This window comes from Pseudophryne corroboree, chromosome 3 (genome assembly GCF_028390025.1).
Source record: "Pseudophryne corroboree isolate aPseCor3 chromosome 3, aPseCor3.hap2, whole genome shotgun sequence".
Taxonomy (NCBI): Eukaryota; Metazoa; Chordata; class Amphibia; order Anura; family Myobatrachidae; genus Pseudophryne; species Pseudophryne corroboree.
The window spans coordinates 603,740,148-603,760,920 of record NC_086446.1 but is presented as its reverse complement, the minus strand read 5'-3'; the positions used below and the strand labels follow the sequence as shown (position 1 = coordinate 603,760,920).

Genomic DNA, 20,773 nt, shown 5'->3' with positions numbered 1-20,773 from the left:
CGCCCCCGTGCAAAAACATGGGTAAATTTAGCTAGTGGAAAAGAGGCAATAGTGATATCGCTCATTGTAATTTTTAAAATTTTTATAGTGCTGTGTGTCCCAACTCTATCGCTGATTGTAATGATTTTTTTTTCTTATAGAGAGCTGTGTAGAACTCTGACCGGTGCTTTTCTTTGTGTGCGTTGTAGACGCTAAGCCAATCTTTTTCTGTGTTCACATTTGTAATTAATGTAGGGGAAAAAAAGAGTTCTTAAACTACAAATATCGTTTGACTTTACAATGGAGACTTAACACATGCACAATGGTGATTTTCAAAAGTGACACCTGCTGGACAATCACAAGTATTGCACCCGACGGAGACTTCATTCATTACACTGTGATTGAATACACCACACTGCGACAAGGTGCAGGCAAACGTAATGCGACTAGTTTTTTGCACTACACGCCACATGGAGAATAGATAAGCATGGCTACAGCTGTAGGTTAATTGGCTCTTGACAAAAATAAACCCTGGTGTGTAAGTGTGCCCATGTGTTTCGGGCTGACTAGATGGGCCAAGTGGTTCTCATCTGCAGTCAAAATTTTATGTTTCTGTGTATAATTCTATGACCATCTCTTCGCAAATGGAAAAAAAATTGCTCCTCTGCATACAAAATCGATATTGCGTCCATCTCTGAATCAGGCTGCATGTTCTACAGTGACCTATGACTTGCTAATGGATGACATCAGCTGTATAGAAACCGGTGTACATTTGGTGCAAGATTTACAGCATGTGCGGCTACACAAAATAACCTGAGAAATCATTCCCTGACCATAATTTATTTTTACTGGATATGCAATCCTAGACATTTAGCTAAGGTTAGTTTTATAATGGGTTTAGATATTGTATAAGCAAAATGGGAGGTGTTTAACATAGGTTGCATACAGGTATACTGTACATACTGATATAGATGCTAGATTAGATATAGATGTGGCTACTGCTGCTGATGTTTTTAAGGTAGCCTGTGTCATGCAGCAGTTAGTATAATGGGGTTTTACATGGATGTTGCAGTGTACAGAGGTCCAATTGGGCTGTGTTCTGATGGAGTTACTAGGATGGAGGCTTATATATATTCATAAATCTACTCCACTGTTTTCCTCATTAACATTCTTGCAGTTCGATATGTCAGATGGAATTTACATTTAATTGGTCTTAATTTGATCTTTACAGGCCCTCAAAGAGCAATCTTTAAACAAGCTATGAGACACTGGGAAAGATATACCTGTGTAACATTTGTAGAAAGAACAGATGAGGAAAGTTATATTATATTTACTTACAGAACATGCGGGTAAGTATGGAATCTGAAAGTAACAGAAACATTTATATTAGTCTGAGGGCCTGATGCGGGGTTGGATTTATGTCTCTTTTTGAAGCGTAAACTGCGCAGATTCGCACTGTACAGATGTGTCCTCTTACATCTTTGATCCATGCTCTACAAGTCGCGTTACACATAACGCTTGAATTCTGTGTGACTCTGTAGTGCCGAGCATCTTTGGCATTTTCTGCTGCGGGGTACACTGGGCTCCACACGGATTCACATCAGGGTGTAGAGTAGGATCTTGATCCGAGACACCAACAGGCTCAAAGCTTTTGACTGTTCCCAAGATGCACAGCGTCGCCTCCTCTATAACCCCGCCTCCATGCCAGGGAGCTCAGTTTGTAAGTTGGTGCCTTGCAGTAAGCAGGCACTTTACAGGTGGCTGTCTTAAGCAGCCTTTTTCAGAGTTATTTTACTAAGACTGAACAGTAATCTGTTTGAAGACTTCAAGGGCTGCTGCTGGCAAAGTCTCAGAGACTTTCCAGCGTGCAGCTACATCACCCCCAGCGGCGCTGTATACTCCCGCGCCGGGGTTGCCGGGTCACTGCAGCGGAGACGCAGGCTTCTTCCTAAATGTGAGTCACACACATGCCGCTGTCTCCCGGATCGTGGGGCCGCAGACAAGGGGGAGGTAAGGGGCTCCTGTGCCGCAATTTACTGCGATCCAGCGCGGCCGTGGACACTGAGTACTGGGCAGCTGCTCCACTAGCCTCCAGGGTATTATTTTGGGCACAGGTCAGTTCCCCCGTTTTGTGGTTCTGCTCGCACACCCGGTGGGGATACCAGCAGGGGGAGCAGGCCGGACCTGAGGCCCTTCCCCCATCCCCAGGGTACCATTTATACAATGTTCCCGCCCTGGAGCTGCTTCCTTCTCCTTCACTCCTGGTCAGCGGCCATTACAGATTGAGCCTTGCTGTTCCTGGGATTGCTGGGGCAAATCCTTCTCTCTGGAACCGCCTGACTGCCAGTGCTGTGCTTCCTACAGGACACTTGAGTATTCTACTTGTCACTGGGACTGTGTTAGTTAAGAAAGAGTGCATACCTTCAGGGTTGTGTGGTACAAACACCCTGTGATATACGTCCAGGTCTTACTGTGTTTGTTATGTCTATAGTTATCACATATAGCCATACTGAGTATTACTCTATATTGCTAGTCCAGTGCAGTTTATGGTACATAATTTCTGCATGGTACACTTGTGACTATCTATGTGTGTGTGCATGTAGCTGCTGCGTGGTTGCCTTATTGCAGGGTATTTCACTCAGTGTGCTATTCCTATATTGCTATACCTGAGGGGGCCAAGTGTTTCAGGTTTTTCTATATTTAATATAGGATTGTATCACAAAATATACTGTCGGGGTATTTTTGCTTGTGATTTATAGTCACCATATATTCTATATCTATTGAACTCCCGGTCTGTGCCATCTTAGGTTTCTGTTCTGAGAGTTCTTGCTAGGTATAGTGCTGCTACACCTTGTACCGGGTTGCCCTTTATTGTGCACATAGTTATGTCTGCTACACGTGGCAACGACGTTGGGGCCTCTCCCACACTGCGTGGTAGTGAGGCCGCAGACGTAATGGAGGATAATTTAGCAGCTGAGAGTTCAGGTTCAGTGGGTTCATTACCCCCCAGTGGGTCGGTAGCGCTTGGGGCATCACAGGACCCACCTTGGGCTACATTCTCCACATTGTTAATCACGCTTGTGACTAAATTGACGCCCTCTGTGGGACCACCTGTGCCACTGCAACAGTTTATGGTCCCTGCTGTGAACCCGCCATGGGCCGATCAGCTTTCCACTCAGTTACAGCATTTGAACCGATCTATGACTAAATCTAAGTGTCACTCTCACCCGCCTAAGACTAAGTATTCTTCTAAACGGGCCATTACCTCCTCCCAATCCACGGCTTTAACTGACACATCTTCTTAGGAGGACGGTGCATATACTGACCCCTCTGACACTGACGCTGATGTTTCAGATGGGGAAGGGAGGTCATCCGTGGATGTCTCGGATTTGATTGAGGCGGTACGGCTCATTCTTCAAGTGTCTGACGATTCTGAGCCTGAAACTGTCTCCAAGAAACCGGATAGGTTTAAGCGTAAGAAGGTGGTTAAACAGGTTTTACCCTACTCTAAACACCTGGTTGAATTCTGGGAAAATCCGGGGACAAAGTTTACACCGAATAAGAGACTGTTGGCTCGCTATCCTCTCTCTCTGGAGGTGTGTAAAAATTGGGAAACCCCACCGCCTGTAGATTCAGAATACAGATACAGAATACTGTAGATTCTCATGAGGCGCGCAAGGTTGTTTCCTCTGCCAGTAACTACCGTCACCTGTCTGAAGGAACCGACGGATCGTCGCGTGGAGGGCTGTTTAAAAGCGATTTATACCCTTACGGGGACTGTACAAAGGCCAACTATTGCAGTGACTTGGGCTGCTGAAGCCGTTGAGGCGTGGGCTCAGGAACTCGAGGCGGAACTGTCTTCCGACGCATCTGAGCATGCTCGACAATGTCTCTCGTATATTGCCACGGCTTCTCTGTACCTTAAGGAGGCGGCCTCCGATGCCAAGGTGCTCGTGGCCAAGGCTGCTACTGCGTCCGTCTTGGCCAGACGTATCCTTTGGTTGAGATCCTGGTTGGTGGATTTGGATTCGAATGAATCCCTGGAGGTGCTTCCTTTCAAAGGAGACATTCTCTTTGGAGAAGACCTAAATAAGATTGTGGCTGATCTGGCTGCTGCTAAAACAGCTTGCCTACCTAGTACAGCGCCTTCATCACAGAAGGCTAAAAGTACTTTCCCTCGGCCCTTTCGTACTCCAGATAAAGCAAAAGGTCAGGCGTACCCAAAGCAAGCTCGTGCTTCCAGACCTGCCAAGCCCAGACCGAAGCATGCCTGGGCCGCCCGTCGGCCACCTTCCAAAACTGACAAGCCGGCCGCATGACCTCTGGGGGATCCCAGGGTGTGGTGCCGACTTCTAGGTTTTGCCCAGGAATGGTTGAAGACCACTTCAGATACCTGGGTGAGGGAAGTCGTCGCTCGAGGTTACGCCATACCCTTCAAGAATCGCCCCCCTCATCGATTTTGCCTGACAGATGTGCCTCTGGATCCGGCAAAAGCAAACACGTTGCACTCGGTGGTACATTCCCTCCTGGTCACAGGAGTGGTGGTACTGGTGCCTCTGGCTCAGAGAGGCTAGGGGTACTATTCACCGCTGTTTCTAGTCCCGAAACTGAACGGGTCCTCGCGGCCCATTCTCAATCTGAAGTCCTTGAACCAGCATGTGCGGGTCTCCAAGTTTCGTATGGAAACTCTGCGCTCTATTGTTCTGGCCATGGAGCCTGGGGACTATATGGTCTCCCTGGACATACAGGATGCCTACCTGCATATCCCTATTGCAGTTTCTCATCAACCGTACCTGTGGTTTGCAGTGGGCAACCTTCATTACCAATTTCGAGTTTTCACCAAAGTAATGGCGGTCATGACGGCTACACTCCGCCGTCAAGGGGTCAGGGATCCTACCATACTTGGACGATTTGTTGATCCTGGCAAATTCCCCAGAACTTCTCCTGTGTCATCTCGATCTGACAGTCCAGTGCATGACAGCCCACGGGTGGCTGATCAACTGGAAGAAATCCTCCCTGGTTCCTGCTCGGAGAATGTTACACCTGGGAGCATTATTGGACACTCACAACCAACGGTTGTCCTCGTCTCAGGAGAAAGTCCTGAAGCTTCAGGACAGGATTCGATGCTTCCTATTTCAGTGTCAATACATTCGGCAATGCAAGTGCTAGGTCTCATGGTGTCGGCTTTCGACATGGTGGAGTATGCTCAGTTCCGCTCTCGCCCTCTGCAGAAGTTAATTCTGACCAAGTGGGACGGCCTGCCTCACCGGATAAGATCTCACATGATCTCATTGTCTCCGGAGGTCCGCCTGTCACTGAGCTGGTTGCTGCAGGACCATCAATTGAGCAGGGGCCGTCCATTCTGGATATCCGACTGGGTCCTCCTGACAACGGATGCCAGTCTGAGAGGTTGGGGCGCGATGTTGGAACAACACTCTCTTCAGGGTCAGTGGACCAAGGAGGAGTCTCTACTCCCGATAACTATTCTGGAACTGCGGGCAGTGTTCAATGCGTTGACAATGGCCCAGCATCTCATACAGAACAGACCTGTTCAGGTGCAATCGGACAACGCCACCACGGTGGCGTACATAAATCATCAAGGCGGCACTCGAAGCCGCATGGCAATGAGGGAAGTATCAAGGATTCTTCAGTGGGCAGAACGCCATCTGCCAGCCATATCCACAGTGTTCATTCCGGGCGTTCTGAACTGGGAGGCGGACTATCTCAGTCGTCAGGACAAGGGATCCTCCAGCAGCATTTGTGGATGCCCTGTCAATCCCATGGAACTTTCGGCTGCTGTATGTGTTCCCTCCGGTGTCACTCCTGCCCAGAGTATTACGGAAGTTCAAGCAAGAAGGAGGAAACCTGCTTCTAGTTGCTCCGGCATGGCCCAGACGGCACTGGTTCTCCGATCTACAGGGCCTCTCGTTGGATCGTCCCCTTCTACTTCCACAATGACCAGACCTCCTCGTTCAGGGCCCTTGTGTTTACCAGGATTTGGCCCGTCTGGCTTTTACGGCATGGCTCTTGAAGCTTCGGTCCTGAGGGCCAAGGGTTTTTCTGAGGCGGTCGTTCAAACTATGTTGAGGGCCCATAAGCCAGCTTCTGCTCGGATTTACCATAGGGTCTGGAATGCTTACTTTACTTGGTGTGCGTCTCACAATCATGACGTTTTCAAGTTTAGTACGGCTAAACTATTGTCCTTTCTACAACAAGGCCTGGACTTGGGCCTGCGTCTGTCCTCCCTCAAGGTGCATATCTCTGCCTTGTCTGTTTGGTTTCAGAGAAAGATCGCTACCCTACCTGATGTCCATACATTCACTCAGGGTGTGTTGAGGATTCAGCCTCCTTATGTGCATCCTGTGGCCCCTTGGGATCTGTCGGTGGTCTTGGAGGCCTTACAAGAGTCTCTGTTTGAGCCTCTTACCTCTGCTGACCTTAAGTGGCTTTCCCTTTAGGTGTTGTTTTTGCTGGCTATTGCTTCAGCTAGAGGGGTCTCGGACTTGGGTGCCTTATCCTATAAGTCTCCCTATTTGATTTTTCACCGTGACCGGATGATGCTTCGAACTCGCCCTGGTTAACTACCCAAGGTGGTGTCTTCCTTCCACCTTAACCAGGAGATTGTGGTTCCGGCCTTTAATTCTCCTGAGTTGTCTTCCAAAGAGCGGTCTTTGGATGTGGTACGGGCTATCCGTATCTATGTGAAGAGAACTTCCTCCATTAGGAAATCCGATTCTCTTTTTGTGTTTGGTTTTCACAAACGTGGCTGGCCTGCTTCCAAGCAGACTCTGGCCAGATGGATTAGAATGGTGATTGCACATGCTTATGTACAGGCTGGTCGTCCGGTTCCTGCTACCATCAAAGCCCATTCTACTCGGTCGGTTGGACCGTCTTGGGCGGCCCACCGTGGTGTGACCCTTGAACAATTGTGCAAGGCGGCTAAGTGTTCATCTGGGAACACGTTCGTTAGGTTCTATGCCTTTGATACCGCCACTTCCCAGGATGCTTCCTTTGGACGCCGGGTTCTTGTGCCCGCTACAGTACTCCCATGAGGAATTGCTTTAGGACATCCTCGATGTGAATCCTTGTGGAGCCCAGTGTACCTCGCAGCAGAAAACAAGATTTATGGTAAGAACTTACAGTTGTTAAATCTCTTTCTGCGAGGTACACTGGGCTCCACAAGGCGCCCACCCTGACGCACTTAGCTTTTTTGGGTTGGTATTGGCATAGCCGCTGACACCCTCTCCTGCGGTGAGTGTGTGGTGTAATTGGCTACGAGCGGTTGTCGTCTCTGGTACCTGCTACTGCATTGGGCTGGTTAACGAAACTGAGCTCCCTGGCATGGAGGCGGGGTTATAGAGGAGGCGACGCTGTGCATCTTGGGAACAGTCAAAAGCTTTGATCCTGTTGGTGCCTCGGATCAAGATCCTACTCTACACCCCAATGTGAATCCTTGTGGAGCCCAGTGTACCTTGCAGAAAGAGATTTAACAACGGTAAGTTCTTACCATAAATCTCTCGTTTTTCCACAATAAAAATGCACCTTATACGCAAAGTAATGTTAAAACACAATAACGTGACATTTCGGATGCAGAGAGAGCCGCAATTACACACAGAATATAGACATGCTGCATATCATTTTTATCAGCAGAAGCTGCTTGTGCGTCCTATAACATTACTTTGCGTCTAAGGCACATTTTTAGCAGGAAAAAACTCAAAAGAAGATGCTCGGCCTACCGAGTCTCGCCACAGCATGGCGCATCTACAAGAACTGTTTAGCGTGACTGCAGTAGTATGTACGAGGACACATCTGTATGTTCCCAAAGAGCACTCATACATATACTGTACTGCAGAGGGTTAGGGGACTTATATGCACACATCGGCACATCTACGTAAATGTAGTCAGATGCAGAAAAACACAGATATACGGGACGGTAGTCATATCTGTTGGTGCAGGAGGGATGGTGCAAGGCACGTGCTGACGATGGACATCTTTCAAAAACATTTAATGTTATAACAAAAAACAAGCCATAACTCCCCCCCCCAATCCTCCTCAGCCTCCCAAAGTGTTTTCAGCTCTTGTAGCCTGGTAATGCTACCAGCACTAGGCTAAGTCAGGACTGGTGATATAACAGGAAAACCTGCAGCATAATAACATCTAACTGTAGCCTCTTAAGCATAGGGCTGAAAGCACAAGGGCTCTATCCACTCACTAGCTGATGGGCTTTGGGTAATAAAGTTTATATGTCTAAATATGTTTTTATATTTCTCTAACGTCCTAAGTGGATGCTGGGGACTCCGTAAGGACCATGGGGAATAGCGGCTCCGCAGGAGACTGGGCACATCTAAAGAAAGCTTTAGGACTAACTGGTGTGCACTGGCTCCTCCCCCTATGACCCTCCTCCAAGCCTCAGTTAGATTTCTGTGCCCGACGAGAAGGGTGCACACTAGGGGCTCTCCTGAGCTTCTTAGTGAAAGTTTTAGTTTAGGTTTGTTATTTTCAGTGAGACCTGCTGGCAACAGGCTCACTGCATCGAGGGACTAAGGGGAGAAGAAGCGAACTCACCTGCGTGCAGAGTGGATTGGGCTTCTTGGCTACTGGACATTAGCTCCAGAGGGACGATCACAGGTTCAGCCTGGATGGGTCCCGGAGCCGCGCCGCCGGCCCCCTTACAGAGCCAGAAGAGCGAAGAAGTCCGGAGAAAGCGGCGGCAGAAGACGTTCCTGTCTTCAAATAAGGTAGCGCACAGCACTGCAGCTGTGCGCCATTGCTCTCAGCACACTTCACACTCCGGTCACTGAGGGTGCAGGGCGCTGGGGGGGGCGCCCTGAGACGCAATAAAACACAGAAATACCTTACATGGCAAAAAATGCATCACATATAGCTCCTGGGCTATATGGATGCATTTAACCCCTGCCAGAATATACAAAAAACCGGGAGATAGGCTCCGCCCCCTTTTCGGCGGCCTTATCTCCTCAGCACACTGGCGCCATTTTCCCTCACAGCTCAGTTGGAGGGAAGCTCCCTGGCTCTTCCCTGCACTACAGAAAGGGTTAAAAAAAGAGAGGGGGGCACTATTTAGGCGCAGTATTAAAACATACAGCAGCTATAAGGGGAAAAACACTTATATAAGGTTATCCCTGTATATATATAGCGCTCTGGTGTGTGCTGGCATACTCTCCCTCTGTCTCCCCAAAGGGCTAGTGGGGTCCTGTCCTCTATCAGAGCATTCCCTGTGTGTGTGCTGTGTGTCGGTACGTTTGTGTCGACATGTATGAGGAGAAAAATGATGTGGAGACGGAGCAGAGTGTCTGTAACAGTGATGTCACCCCCTAGGGGGTCGACACCTGAGTGGATGTACTGTTGAAAATTACGTGACAGTGTCAGCTCTATATAAAAAAACAGTGGTTGACATGAGACAGCCGGCTACTCAGCTTGTGCCTGTCCAGACGTCTCATAGGCCGTCAGGGGCTCTAAAGCGGCCGTTACCTCAGATGGCAGATACAGACGCCGACACGGATACTGACTCCTGTGTCGACGGTGAAGAGACAACCGTGATTTCCAGTAGGGCCACACGTTACATGATTGAGACAATGGCAAATGTTTTTATACATTTTTGATAATACGAGTACCACCAAAAAGGGGTATTATGTTCGGTGAGGGAAAAACTACCTGTAGTTTTCCTGAATCTGAGAAATAAAATGAGGTGTGTGATGATACGTGGGTTTCCCCCCGATAACAATTGATAATTTCTTAAAAAGTATTGGCTGCATACCCTTTCCCGCCAGAGGTTAGGGTGCGTTGGGAAACACCCCCTAGGGGGGATAAGGCGCTCACACGCTTGTAAGAACGTGGCTCTACCCTCTCATGAGATGGTCGCCCTTAAGGATCCTGCTGATAGAAAGCAGGAGGGTATCCAAAAAGGTATTTACACACATACTGGTGTTATACTGCGACCAGCTATCGCCTCAGCCTGGAGGTGCAGTGCTGGGTGGGCATGGTCGGATTCCCTGACTGGAAATATTAGGATAGTATATTATTGCCTATAGAGCATTTTAAAGATGCATTTCTATATATGCATGATGCACAGCGGAATAATTGCCGACTGGCATCAAGTATAAGTGCGTTGTCCAATTCTACCAGTAAAATGGTCAGGTGATGCGGATTCCAAACGGCATTTGGAAGTATTGCCTTTGAAAGGGGACATTTGGGGTCGGTCTTTTAGACCTGGTGGCCACGGCAACAGCTGGGAAATCCACGTTTGTACCCCAGGTCGCCTCTCAAAATAAGACGCCGTATTATCAGGCGCAGTCCTTTGTTGGCAAGCGGACAAAAGGTTCCTCTTTTCTGCTCGTGACAGAGGGAGAGTAAAATGGCTGCAGAGATCAGCCAGTTCCCAGGAACAGAAACCCTTTCCCGCCTCTGCCAAGCCCTCAGTATGACGCTAGGGCTTTACAAGCTCAGGCACGGTGGGGGCCCGTTCTCAATGAATTTCAGTGCGCAGTGGGCCCACTCGCAAGTAGACCCCTGGATCCTTCAGGTAATATCTCAGGGGTACATATTGGAATTCGAGACGTCTCCCCCTCGCCGTTTCCAAAAGTCGGCTTTACTGACGTCTCCCTCTGACAGGGAGGCAGTTTTGGAAGCCATTCACAAGCTGTATTCCCAGCAGGTGATAATCAAGGTACCCCTCCTGCAACAGGGAACGGGGTATTATTCCACACTATTGTGGTACCGAAGCCAGACGGCTCGGTGAGACCGATTCTAAATCTAAAATCTAAAATCTTTGAACACTTACATACAGAGGTTCAAATTCAAGATTGAGTCACTCAGAGCAGTGATTGCGAACCTGGAAGAAGGGGACTACATGATGTCTCGGGACATCAAGGATGCTTACCTTCATGTCAAAATTTACCCTTCTCACCAAGGGTACCTCAGGTTATGGTACAGAACTGTCACTATCAGTTCAGACGCTGCCGTAGGGATGGTCCACGGCACCCCAGGTCTTTACCAAGGTAATGGCCGAAATGATATCCCTTCGAAGGAAGGGAATTTTAGTTATCCCTTACTTGGACGATTCCCTGATAAGGGTAAGATCCAGGGAACAGTTGGAGGTCGGTGTAGCACTATCTCAGGTAGTGTTGCGGCAGCACGATTGGATTCTCAATATTCCAAAATCGCAGCTGGTTCCGACGACTTGTCTTCTGTTTCCTAGGGATGATCCTGGACACAGTCCAGAAAAAAGGTGTTTCTCCCGGAAGAGAAAGCCAGGGAGTTATCCGAGCTAATCAGGAACCTCCTAAAACCGAACCAAGTCTCAGTGCATCAATGCACAAGGGTTCTGGGTAAAAATGGTGGCTTCCTACGAAGCAATCCCATTCGTTAGATTCCACGCAAGAACTTTCCAGTGGAACCTACTGGACAAATGGTCCGGGTCGCATTTTCAGATGCATCAGCGGATAACCCTGTCACCAAGGACAAGGGTATCCATCCTGTGGTGGTTGCAGAGTGCTCATCTTCTAGAGGGCCGCAGATTCTGCATTCAGGACTGGGTCCTGGTGACCACGGATGCCAGCCTGCGAGTCTGGGGAGCAGTCACACAGGGAAGGAATATCCAGGGCTTAGGGTCAAGCCTGGATACATCACTTCACATAAATATCCTGAAGCTAAGGGCCATTTACAATGCTCTAATCTTAGCAAGACCTCTGCTTCAAGGTCAGCCGGTGTTGATCCAGTCGGACAACATCATGGCAGTCACCCACGTAAACAGACAGGGTGGCACAAGAAGCAGGAGGGCAATGGCAGAAGCTGCAGGGATTCTTCGCTGGGCGGAAAATCATGTGATAGCACTGTCAACAGTATTCATTCCGGGAGTGGACAACTGGGAAGCAGACTTCCTCAGCACGACCTCCACCCGGGAGAGTGGGGACTTCACCCAGAAGTCGTCCACATGATTAAAAAACTCGACAGGTATTGCGCCAGGTCAAGAGACCCTCAGGCAATAGTTGTAGACACTCTGGTAACACCGTGGGTGTACCAGTCAGTGTATGTGTTCCCTCCTCTGCCTCTCATACCCAAGGTACTGAGATTGATAAGATGGAGAGGAGAAAGCACTATATTCGTGGCTCCGGATTGGCCAAGAAGGACTTGGTAACCGGAACTTCAAGAGATGCTCACGGAGGATCCGTGGCCTCTACCTCTAAGAAGGGACCTGCTCCAGCAAGGACCCTGTCTGTTCCAAGACTTACCGCGGCTGCGTTTGACGGCATGCCGGTTGAACACCGCATCCTGAAGGAAAAAAGGCATTCCGGATAAAGTCATCCATATCCTGATCTAAAGCCAGGAAGGATGTAACCGCAAAAACATTATCACCGCAATTGGCGAAAATATGTTGCGTAGTGCGAGGCCAGTAAGGCCCGACGGAGGAAATTCAACTGGGTCGATTCCTACATTTCCTGCAAACAGGAGTGTCTATGGGCCTGAAATTGGGGTCCATTAAGGTTCAGATTTCGTCCCTGTCAATTTTCTTCCAAAAAAGAACTAGCTTCAGTCCCTGAAGTTTAGACGTTTGTAAAAGGGGTACTGCATATACAGCCTCCTTTTGTGCCTCCAGTGGCAATTTGGGATCTCAATGTAGTTTGGGTTCCAAAAGTCACATTGGTTTGAACCACTTAAATCTGTGGAGTTAAAATATCTCACATGGAAAGTGGTCATGCTGTTGGCCCTGGCCTGGGCCAGGCGCGTGTCAGAATTGGCGGCTTTATCCTGTAAAAGCCCTTATCTGATTTTCCATTCGGACAGGGCGGAATTGAGGACTCGTCCTCAGTTTCTCCCTAAGGTGGTTCCAGCGTTTTCACCTGAACCAACCTATTGTGGTGCCTGCGGCTACTAGGGACTTGGAGGAATCCAAGTTGCTGGATGTTGTCAGGGCCCTGAAAATATTTCCAGGACGGCTGGAGTCAGGAAATCTGACTCGCTGTTTATCCTGTATGCACCCAACAAGCTGGGTGCTCCTGCTTCTAAGCAGACTATTGCTCGTTGGATTTGTAGTACAATTCAGCTTGCACATTCTGTGGCAGGCCTGCCACAGCTAAAATCTGTAAAAGCCCGTTCCACAAGGAAAGTGGGCTCATCTTGGGCGGCTGCCCGAGGGGTCTCGGCTTTACAACTTTGCCGAGCAGCTACTTGGTCAGGGGCAAACACGTTTGCTAAATTCTACAAATTTGATACCCTGGCTGAGGAGGACCTGGAGTTCTCTCATTCGGTGCTGCAGAGTCATCCTCACTCTCCCGCCCGTTTGGGAGCTTTGGTATAATCCCCATGGTCCTTACGGAGTCCCCAGCATCCACTTAGGACGTTAGAGAAAATAAGAATTTACTTACCGATAATTCTATTTCTCATAGTCCGTAGTGGATGCTGGGCGCCCATCCCAAGTGCGGATTGTCTGCAATACTTGTACATAGTTATTGTTACAAAAATCGGGTTATTATTGTTGGGAGCCATCTTTTCAGAGGCTCCTCTGTTATCATACTGTTAACTGGGTTCAGATCACAAGTTATACGGTGTGATTGGTGTGGCTGGTATGAGTCTTACCCGGGATTCAAAATCCTTCCTTATTGTGTACGCTCGTCCGGGCACAGTATCCTAACTGAGGCTTGGAGGAGGGTCATAGGGGGAGGAGCCAGTGCACACCAGTTAGTCCTAAAGCTTTCTTTAGATGTGCCCAGTCTCCTGCGGAGCCGCTATTCCCCATGGTCCTTACGGAGTCCCCAGCATCCACTACGGACTATGAGAAATAGAATTATCGGTAAGTAAATTCTTATTTTTTTTTTTGCTGGTGCACTGCTGGAGTGAGTTTCCCCGTCTTTACCAGTACTGCCATAAGCTCTAAGCATTATAGCTAGAAACACTGTCATTTGAAACCAGTCACCTGTAAGAAATGCTTAACGATGTATGATTCTAACTTGCATGTAAAGGGGCATTTACGCCTGTACTGCATGCTGAATGGCACTGATGTGTACAGCTCAGCATACAGACATAGATAGGCCCAACTCTGTATCAGACCTTCAGTTTGTTTGCTTGATGTTTTTTGAAAAGGAGAGACGAAAATTTTCTGTTCCTAGTTTAGAAAGTGTATATGTCCCACCCAGAATGGAGACACCCAGTGTAATGTTACATGTTCCCAGCTTCATCTTGGAACATTCATGTACAATTTAAATTTAGTTTTTGGTGTCTGCCGGGTATCGTTTGTGGGGAGGGGGCGGAAGAGGTCTGGTGGGTGTTGCAGGGGTCCGATGGTGTGGAGGAGCTTTAATTGCAGGTCCAAGTTAGGGAATGGCTGCAAAGCCACTCCTACACTGCCGGTCATTGGCCACTGACACTAGTGACGTGATGATGTCAGGTCATGGCTGCCTCAAAGTATTCTGGTTTTCTGAATATTTTGGATAACAGAATAGCTGATATGGGAGACTCAACCTTTACATTATAAGCTAACAAAAATGCAAAACTGAGGAAAATGTATCAGTAGCAGTACACAATCTAGGGTAAAAAAAGCTAGGTTTAATATTGGTGACCTGCACCATACATAGTTATGCTTTGCATCCTACAAAAATAATCCTAAGTACTTGGTACACTATATGGTTAAGACGCAAAACTGAGGAAAAAGTACAAGGCCCTAGAATTGTTACACTCAGCTGTGCCAGGTGTCTGTAGGACGCATCTGTATAATTTAAATTGATCTTTATATTGTCTTTTAACAAAACAAATACGCATCAGTTTGGTTCATAAAAATGACCACTGTTGAAGATAATATTAATTAGTAATTTATTAGAAATTTTAATTTAAAGAATGTTACAGAAGCAATTCCACAAATAGCAAGTTAAGAGCCTTTTTTAAGCCTACATTCTACAAAACATTATCTCTCATTCAAAATCACTCTGTAGGGTCAACGAGTATGGAAAGCTAGGCACTTCCCCACAGCCATACTGCTGTCAGTATGTCATGTGGTGTCAGAAGGAGGGGATGAAATTTACACTGCACAGAAGGGCACTGAAAGCCTCTCTACGTACATCTTGCGCCATGTTTATTGTGTTTGCTATGGCAGTCACATTGGACCATACATACAAAATTATAAACCATAGCTAGCGGTCTGAATAAATAAACCACGGAAAACGGGTAATGACCAAGATGCTGCTTATAGCCTGTAGCAGTGATTTTATGTTTAAAGAAAAAATAATACCCCCCCCCCCTCCCTTGTATAATGGGATTGTTGCTGTATCAGCCGCATCATTTACTAACATTACATTTGTAAATTTGTATAGTTATGTGTTAAGATTTGTGTGTATGGCATAAATGGGGTATTATGGCACAAATCTATGGGCAGTTCTGGATTTTCACTCTAATTTCTGAAGGGTCAAATTGCATAGGTTAGTCGCACATCCTCACTGAAGGTCGCAGTGAGATTCTGATCACATTTTTGTCAGTGATCAAAATCGTGCCACTATTAAATTGCGATGGAACAGAATACATAGGAGCCTAACACAAAGTGGTGTATTGTTGGGCTTGACTAAAAATAAACATTTTCTGTCTGTGTTGGCAACTTAACACACAGGCTCTGTTTTAGTACATATTCACAATTGTATGCTTTGCTGTGCGTATCATGATTTAATTACCAAATATGAAAATATACAGTTAACACAGAACAAGACCTCAATAAAAGTTGGTTTACTAATCCGTGCTCACCCTTCCTCTAGACAAACTTAGGTGGTTGCCTAGGGTTAAAGCGGCACCTAAACCATTGAATGGGTGATAGAATGCAACTCATTCTGTGCTTTTATTGTCCCTGTGTTGCTCTTGCTATGTGCTGGCTGCTGCTGACATGTAGGAGTAGTAGTCAGCAGCTTTTTACTTGTGACTGCTGCTTCTCCATATTGGTAAATGCGCTGTAAATGTGGAAATGATGTAATATCCTGGCATCCCATTGCTATAATAATATGCTGTCCAGACCCCACTTGGCATAAGGTACAGAAGATAGGGGCCTGACAGTAATTATATAGCAGACAGGTGCTGCCTCAGACGCTCAGAGGGCATGCACCAGCCCTGATAGTAATGAAAAGAGAATATTTTGTTTGGTAATATGGAAAATTACTTGGAAGACTTTTTGGCTTTCCGGTTGTCTATTCATGATCAATTTAGGAATCCTAAATGAGTGTGGGCACATACTAAGATTGTCCTGACAAGACTGAATTGTATTATGATTATCTTACTTCCAACTATATTTGTCATTTCACTTTTTTACTTTGATTCATGCATGTGATGTATCAATACAGAAATAGCATCCAATTTAAAGCGCAAGGTGTACAATTATGCACAAGGCACAAAATGTATAGAATTTTTTATAATTGTTCTTAAAATTTTTTAAGCTGCTGTTCATATGTAGGTCGTCGAGGAGGAGGGCCTCAGGCTATATCCATAGGCAAAAACTGTGATAAGTTTGGCATTGTTGTCCACGAACTGGGTCACGTGGTTGGATTTTGGCACGAGCATACCCGACCAGACCGAGACCAGCATGTGACCATTGTAAGAGAAAACATACAGCAAGGTAGGACACTATGCAGTGTTATGCTTGATCCACTATATATATATATATATATATATATATACATACACCATGTTAGATCACTTCCTTTTCTAGAATACGGATTTAGATGAGTTGCAAAGAAATTGAATTGATTTTGCAGTATTATAAACATAACAAGGCATGACGGGATTTATAAACTCAAATGCATATTAAGCCAAGCTGTTTTTTTTTTGTTTTTGTTATAGTGCGTGTGCCTATAACAGTCAGCCATGTACGGCCTTGGTTAATCATTGTATTGTTTAATATATAACCCTAATATATAAAGGTGTACTTCTCAACTGGAAAGGTAGCCAAACTTCATTTATGCCTTATTTGTTTAATTGATTTACATCAATACCAATAAGTGTGACTGTGATAAATGTGTGATCAGTCATTACATTTTTTCTTCTCTTCTCTTTTTTTTATTTTTATTTTAGGAACTACTTTCTCTTTATTTCAAATGATGTTGTCATTGCAGGACAGGAATACAACTTCCTCAAAATGGAGCCAGGGGAAGTGAGTTCTTTGGGAGAGACCTATGACTTTGACAGTATCATGCATTATGCCCGGAACACATTCTCAAGGTTGGAATCTAAGGTTATGTCTCTTAAGTTCTTCATAGAATCGTGGTTGGTGGTTGTGGGGTATTTCTATGTTTTATGGGTTTTCTGTTTCTGTATTTCTGAATGATAAAACCCCTTCATTTTATAGCAATGGGAAAGTATTTTCACCATTTACAAATGTGATAATAGAGTCTTAAATGCATTGCACCTTACTTGCTATACTATCCATGCAATTATTTAATACATTTGAATCATACATTCTTCTGTGTTTAGACTAAAATAATGCAATGGTGATAGCGGTTAGGCCACATCATTTAATTTATAGGTAATGCCAAAATGGAAAAACAGAATGTTTGTTTTATTTTTATGGAGTCGTGTATCTTCAGACCGGCGGCAAAAAGATAAAGCTCATAAACCACAAAGTAGTAATAATTATCTCCCCACCCCAAAAAAACAGATACCATTAATTCAATAAATACTCTTCATCATTGATCAATACTTATTTCATCCAAATCTGGAAACGTCAGTATCATTTGCCGTAGTATTAGTTGTAGGTAAGTTTTTATCCACTTTCAGTACTGAGAACGATATTTACCCATATTCTGACTTCAAGTTTTAGTTGTACAGCAGTGATAGTAAGTTTCATGATGAGAAAGACAGGACTAGTAGTGGTCAACGCAAGTATGTCCATTTTCATTGTAAGACCCTCCAGTGTTGCTCTTGCAGTGTGGTTTAAATGGTTATCCTGGTAAAAGACAAATGTGCCCCCAGTTCCAGCGTTTTGGCAAAGGGTAGCAAGTTTCAGCCTAGAGTATGTCTCTAATGTGCACCAATCATCTTCCATGAATCTTCACAAGATTTCCCATCTCTGCTGCTAAAATGCATCTTTGTATTATATCTTTACCATTCCGCACTGTGGCTGTGCTGCTACCTGACTGGTGTATACAGTTATTTTGTGCCATAAGTTCTTCTATAGAAGTTTGATCAGGGGTGTAGCCAGAATCTTGTGGGCCACATAGCAACATATTAAAAGGGCCTTTAAAGAGACACATATCTCTACGGTAGTTGTTAATTTTATTCCTCCTAGTAGTGCCCTAGTTAACTTTATTCTCCATAGTAATATTCTAGTTAATGTTATGTGCTATAGTAGTGCCCTAGTTAATTGTATGTCCTATAGTAGTGCCCTAGTTCATAATATGCCACCTTGTAGTCCTGCCGGTACACATTATACCATACAGTGTCCCCAGTACATATTGTGTCACATTGAAGTGTCTTCCGTTCATAACACCACAGTGTGGTACCTCCAGTTCATATTATGCCACATTATAATGGCCCAAGTTTATATTATGCCACAGTGTAGTGCCCACAGTTCATACAGTGCAACATTTCAGTATCCCCAATTTATATAAGGCCACATCACAGTGCCCCCTCTTCATATTATGCCACATTACAGAGCCTATTGTGCATATGCCATACTATAGTGCCTCCAGTTCATATTGTGCCACATTAGTGCCCCAGTTCATAATATGTTAAATTACAGTGCCCTCAGTTCATATTATGCCACATTAGAGTGCCCTCAGTTCATATTATGCCACATTAGAGCCCCCTGTTTATATGCCATACTATAGTGCTTCCAGTTCATATTGTGCCATATCACAGTGCCCCAGTTTATAATATGCCATACCATAGTGCCCCCAGTTCATATTGTGCCACATTATCATGCAAATCATCATATGTGTTTGTGTGTCTAAATATGCATGTGACATGTTTTGGCCAATAGGAGAGCAGTAGGAAATTGGATTCTGTTTTAAGTTGACTTTCTAATGTCTATTTAAATAAAACCAACTGAAGTTAGACTTTTAAAAGTGACTCACATCACCATCAATCTTTAAAATTTACAGTAAAAAATAGGGATGTTTGATTCAAAACCAACTTTTAGTAAATTTGCCATGAGGGGTCAAGAGATTTGTCTGAAACAGTCTTCCCTTATGCATGACTCATGGAGCGTTTGGTTCACACCAATGACACTTGCACAAGGCATGATACTGCTTTGTTTGCCACCACCCAGTTCCCGCTCTGAAATGCAGTTTTTTATGAAAAGACAGATCCAACAGAGTTCCGTCTGACTCAGTGTACCTATGACAGGGGCAAGCAAATATGTGTAAAGTCTCTATGATGTGATCTATTTTCAACTGAAAGGAACTGTATTTACATAGTGAGAACAGAGACAATGCAAATGGTTATTGCTACATATCTGTGCCTGTTACATGAATGCTACATGGGACATGAAATACTGGAGCAATGGGTAAAGAAAATATGCAATGGTTTCAACTGGCAAAATAACATTGGCCAGAATTTCAGTGGTCTATAACAGTAGTGCCTCTGTGGGAAACCTTTTACAAAACAAATTGAATTATGCAGGAAGTGCTGTAGATCCTCCAATGAACTTGCACAAAATCTACACTTTGAAGTTTACATATACAGAACAAAAGTCTGATAAATCAAATCTTTGTTCAAATAAAGCCATTTAGTGAAGTTTGCAGCTTTGGGGACCCCATCTCCTGGTAAATGACAAAGATTCTTTACCTAGTGTTGCCAGCCCAGTTTTATCTAAGACTTTAGGAATTAGCAATTCATCACCCATCAACTGAAGAACTTCTAGGAATTAAGGATATTAATCTTCCTATAACTTGAAAAGAGCCATTGGAGATAAAAGAATCATCTCTAGGAATGACAAGTATGTCAGAGTAAACCATGAAAGATCCATTGTGACAGGGCAGACATGTGGATGAATGAAATCGCTGAAAGAATGTTGGAGGCAAAACAAATGCAGCCCCTTCCATAGGTATCGTAACTTCATGTGTGGGAAATATGATGGAACTTTTTCATTTTTATTAAAAACAAGTATATCTATTTAGCTTATTTCTGCTACAAAATATTGGAAATGATAAATGACCAAACTACCGTGGCACTTTATGGTAAATTGGAAATATAGTATTTTAATTCAATATTATGATTGATAGGGTACAAGTTTTTTTTGCTAATACTTGTTTTATTAATAATATGCTGTCAATCTCCCATCAATATAGTGCTGTTGACATAATGACTGTCAACAAGCTGTATGTATCCCTCAATGCAACAAATTAATGAGGTGTGGCTGTAGTTAATTTTTTGTTGTTTTCAATGTAGCTAATTTGCATATGGTACTTGTATTAATTTTATGTACTGTAGTGTGTAATAAGACCTTTTCTCTTACGTCCTAGAGGATGCTGGGGTCCACTTTAGTACCATGGGGTATAGGCAGGTCCTTTGGGACCCACTGGCACTTTAAGAGTTTAATAGTGTGGGCTGGCCCCTCCCTCTATGCCCCTCCTACCAGACTCAGTTTAGAAAATGTGCCCGGAGGAGCGGGTCACAGCTAGGGGAGCTCCTAGGAGTTTTTCTAGTTTTATTGTTTTCTAAGAGCTGTTAGGTACAGGAAAGCTGCTGGCAACAGCCTCCCTGCTTCGAGGGACTTAGGAGGGGGGTTAGTAGGAACCAAGTCTAGAAGTTAATGGTTCTCTATCTCCACTGACAGGACACTGAGCTCCTGAGGGTGCTGATCGCAAGCCCA

General features: G+C 45.2%; 1 protein-coding gene across 3 annotated transcripts in view; it reads left to right on the top strand.

The window, feature by feature from the left end:
* LOC135056407 (tolloid-like protein 2) overlaps nt 1–20,773 on the top strand; it is a 362,236-nt gene that overhangs the window by 263,001 nt on the left and 78,462 nt on the right. For 2 of the 3 annotated variants that reach the window (XM_063961508.1, XM_063961507.1), the window contains 3 exons: nt 1,211–1,328; nt 16,401–16,579; nt 17,076–17,181. In XM_063961508.1, the coding sequence (XP_063817578.1) occupies nt 1,211–1,328; nt 16,401–16,579; nt 17,076–17,181 (403 nt within the window). Of the gene's footprint in view, nt 1–1,210; nt 1,329–16,400; nt 16,580–17,075; nt 17,182–20,773 lie in introns of those variants that run through there. The other variant, XM_063961509.1, reaches the window with a different exon arrangement.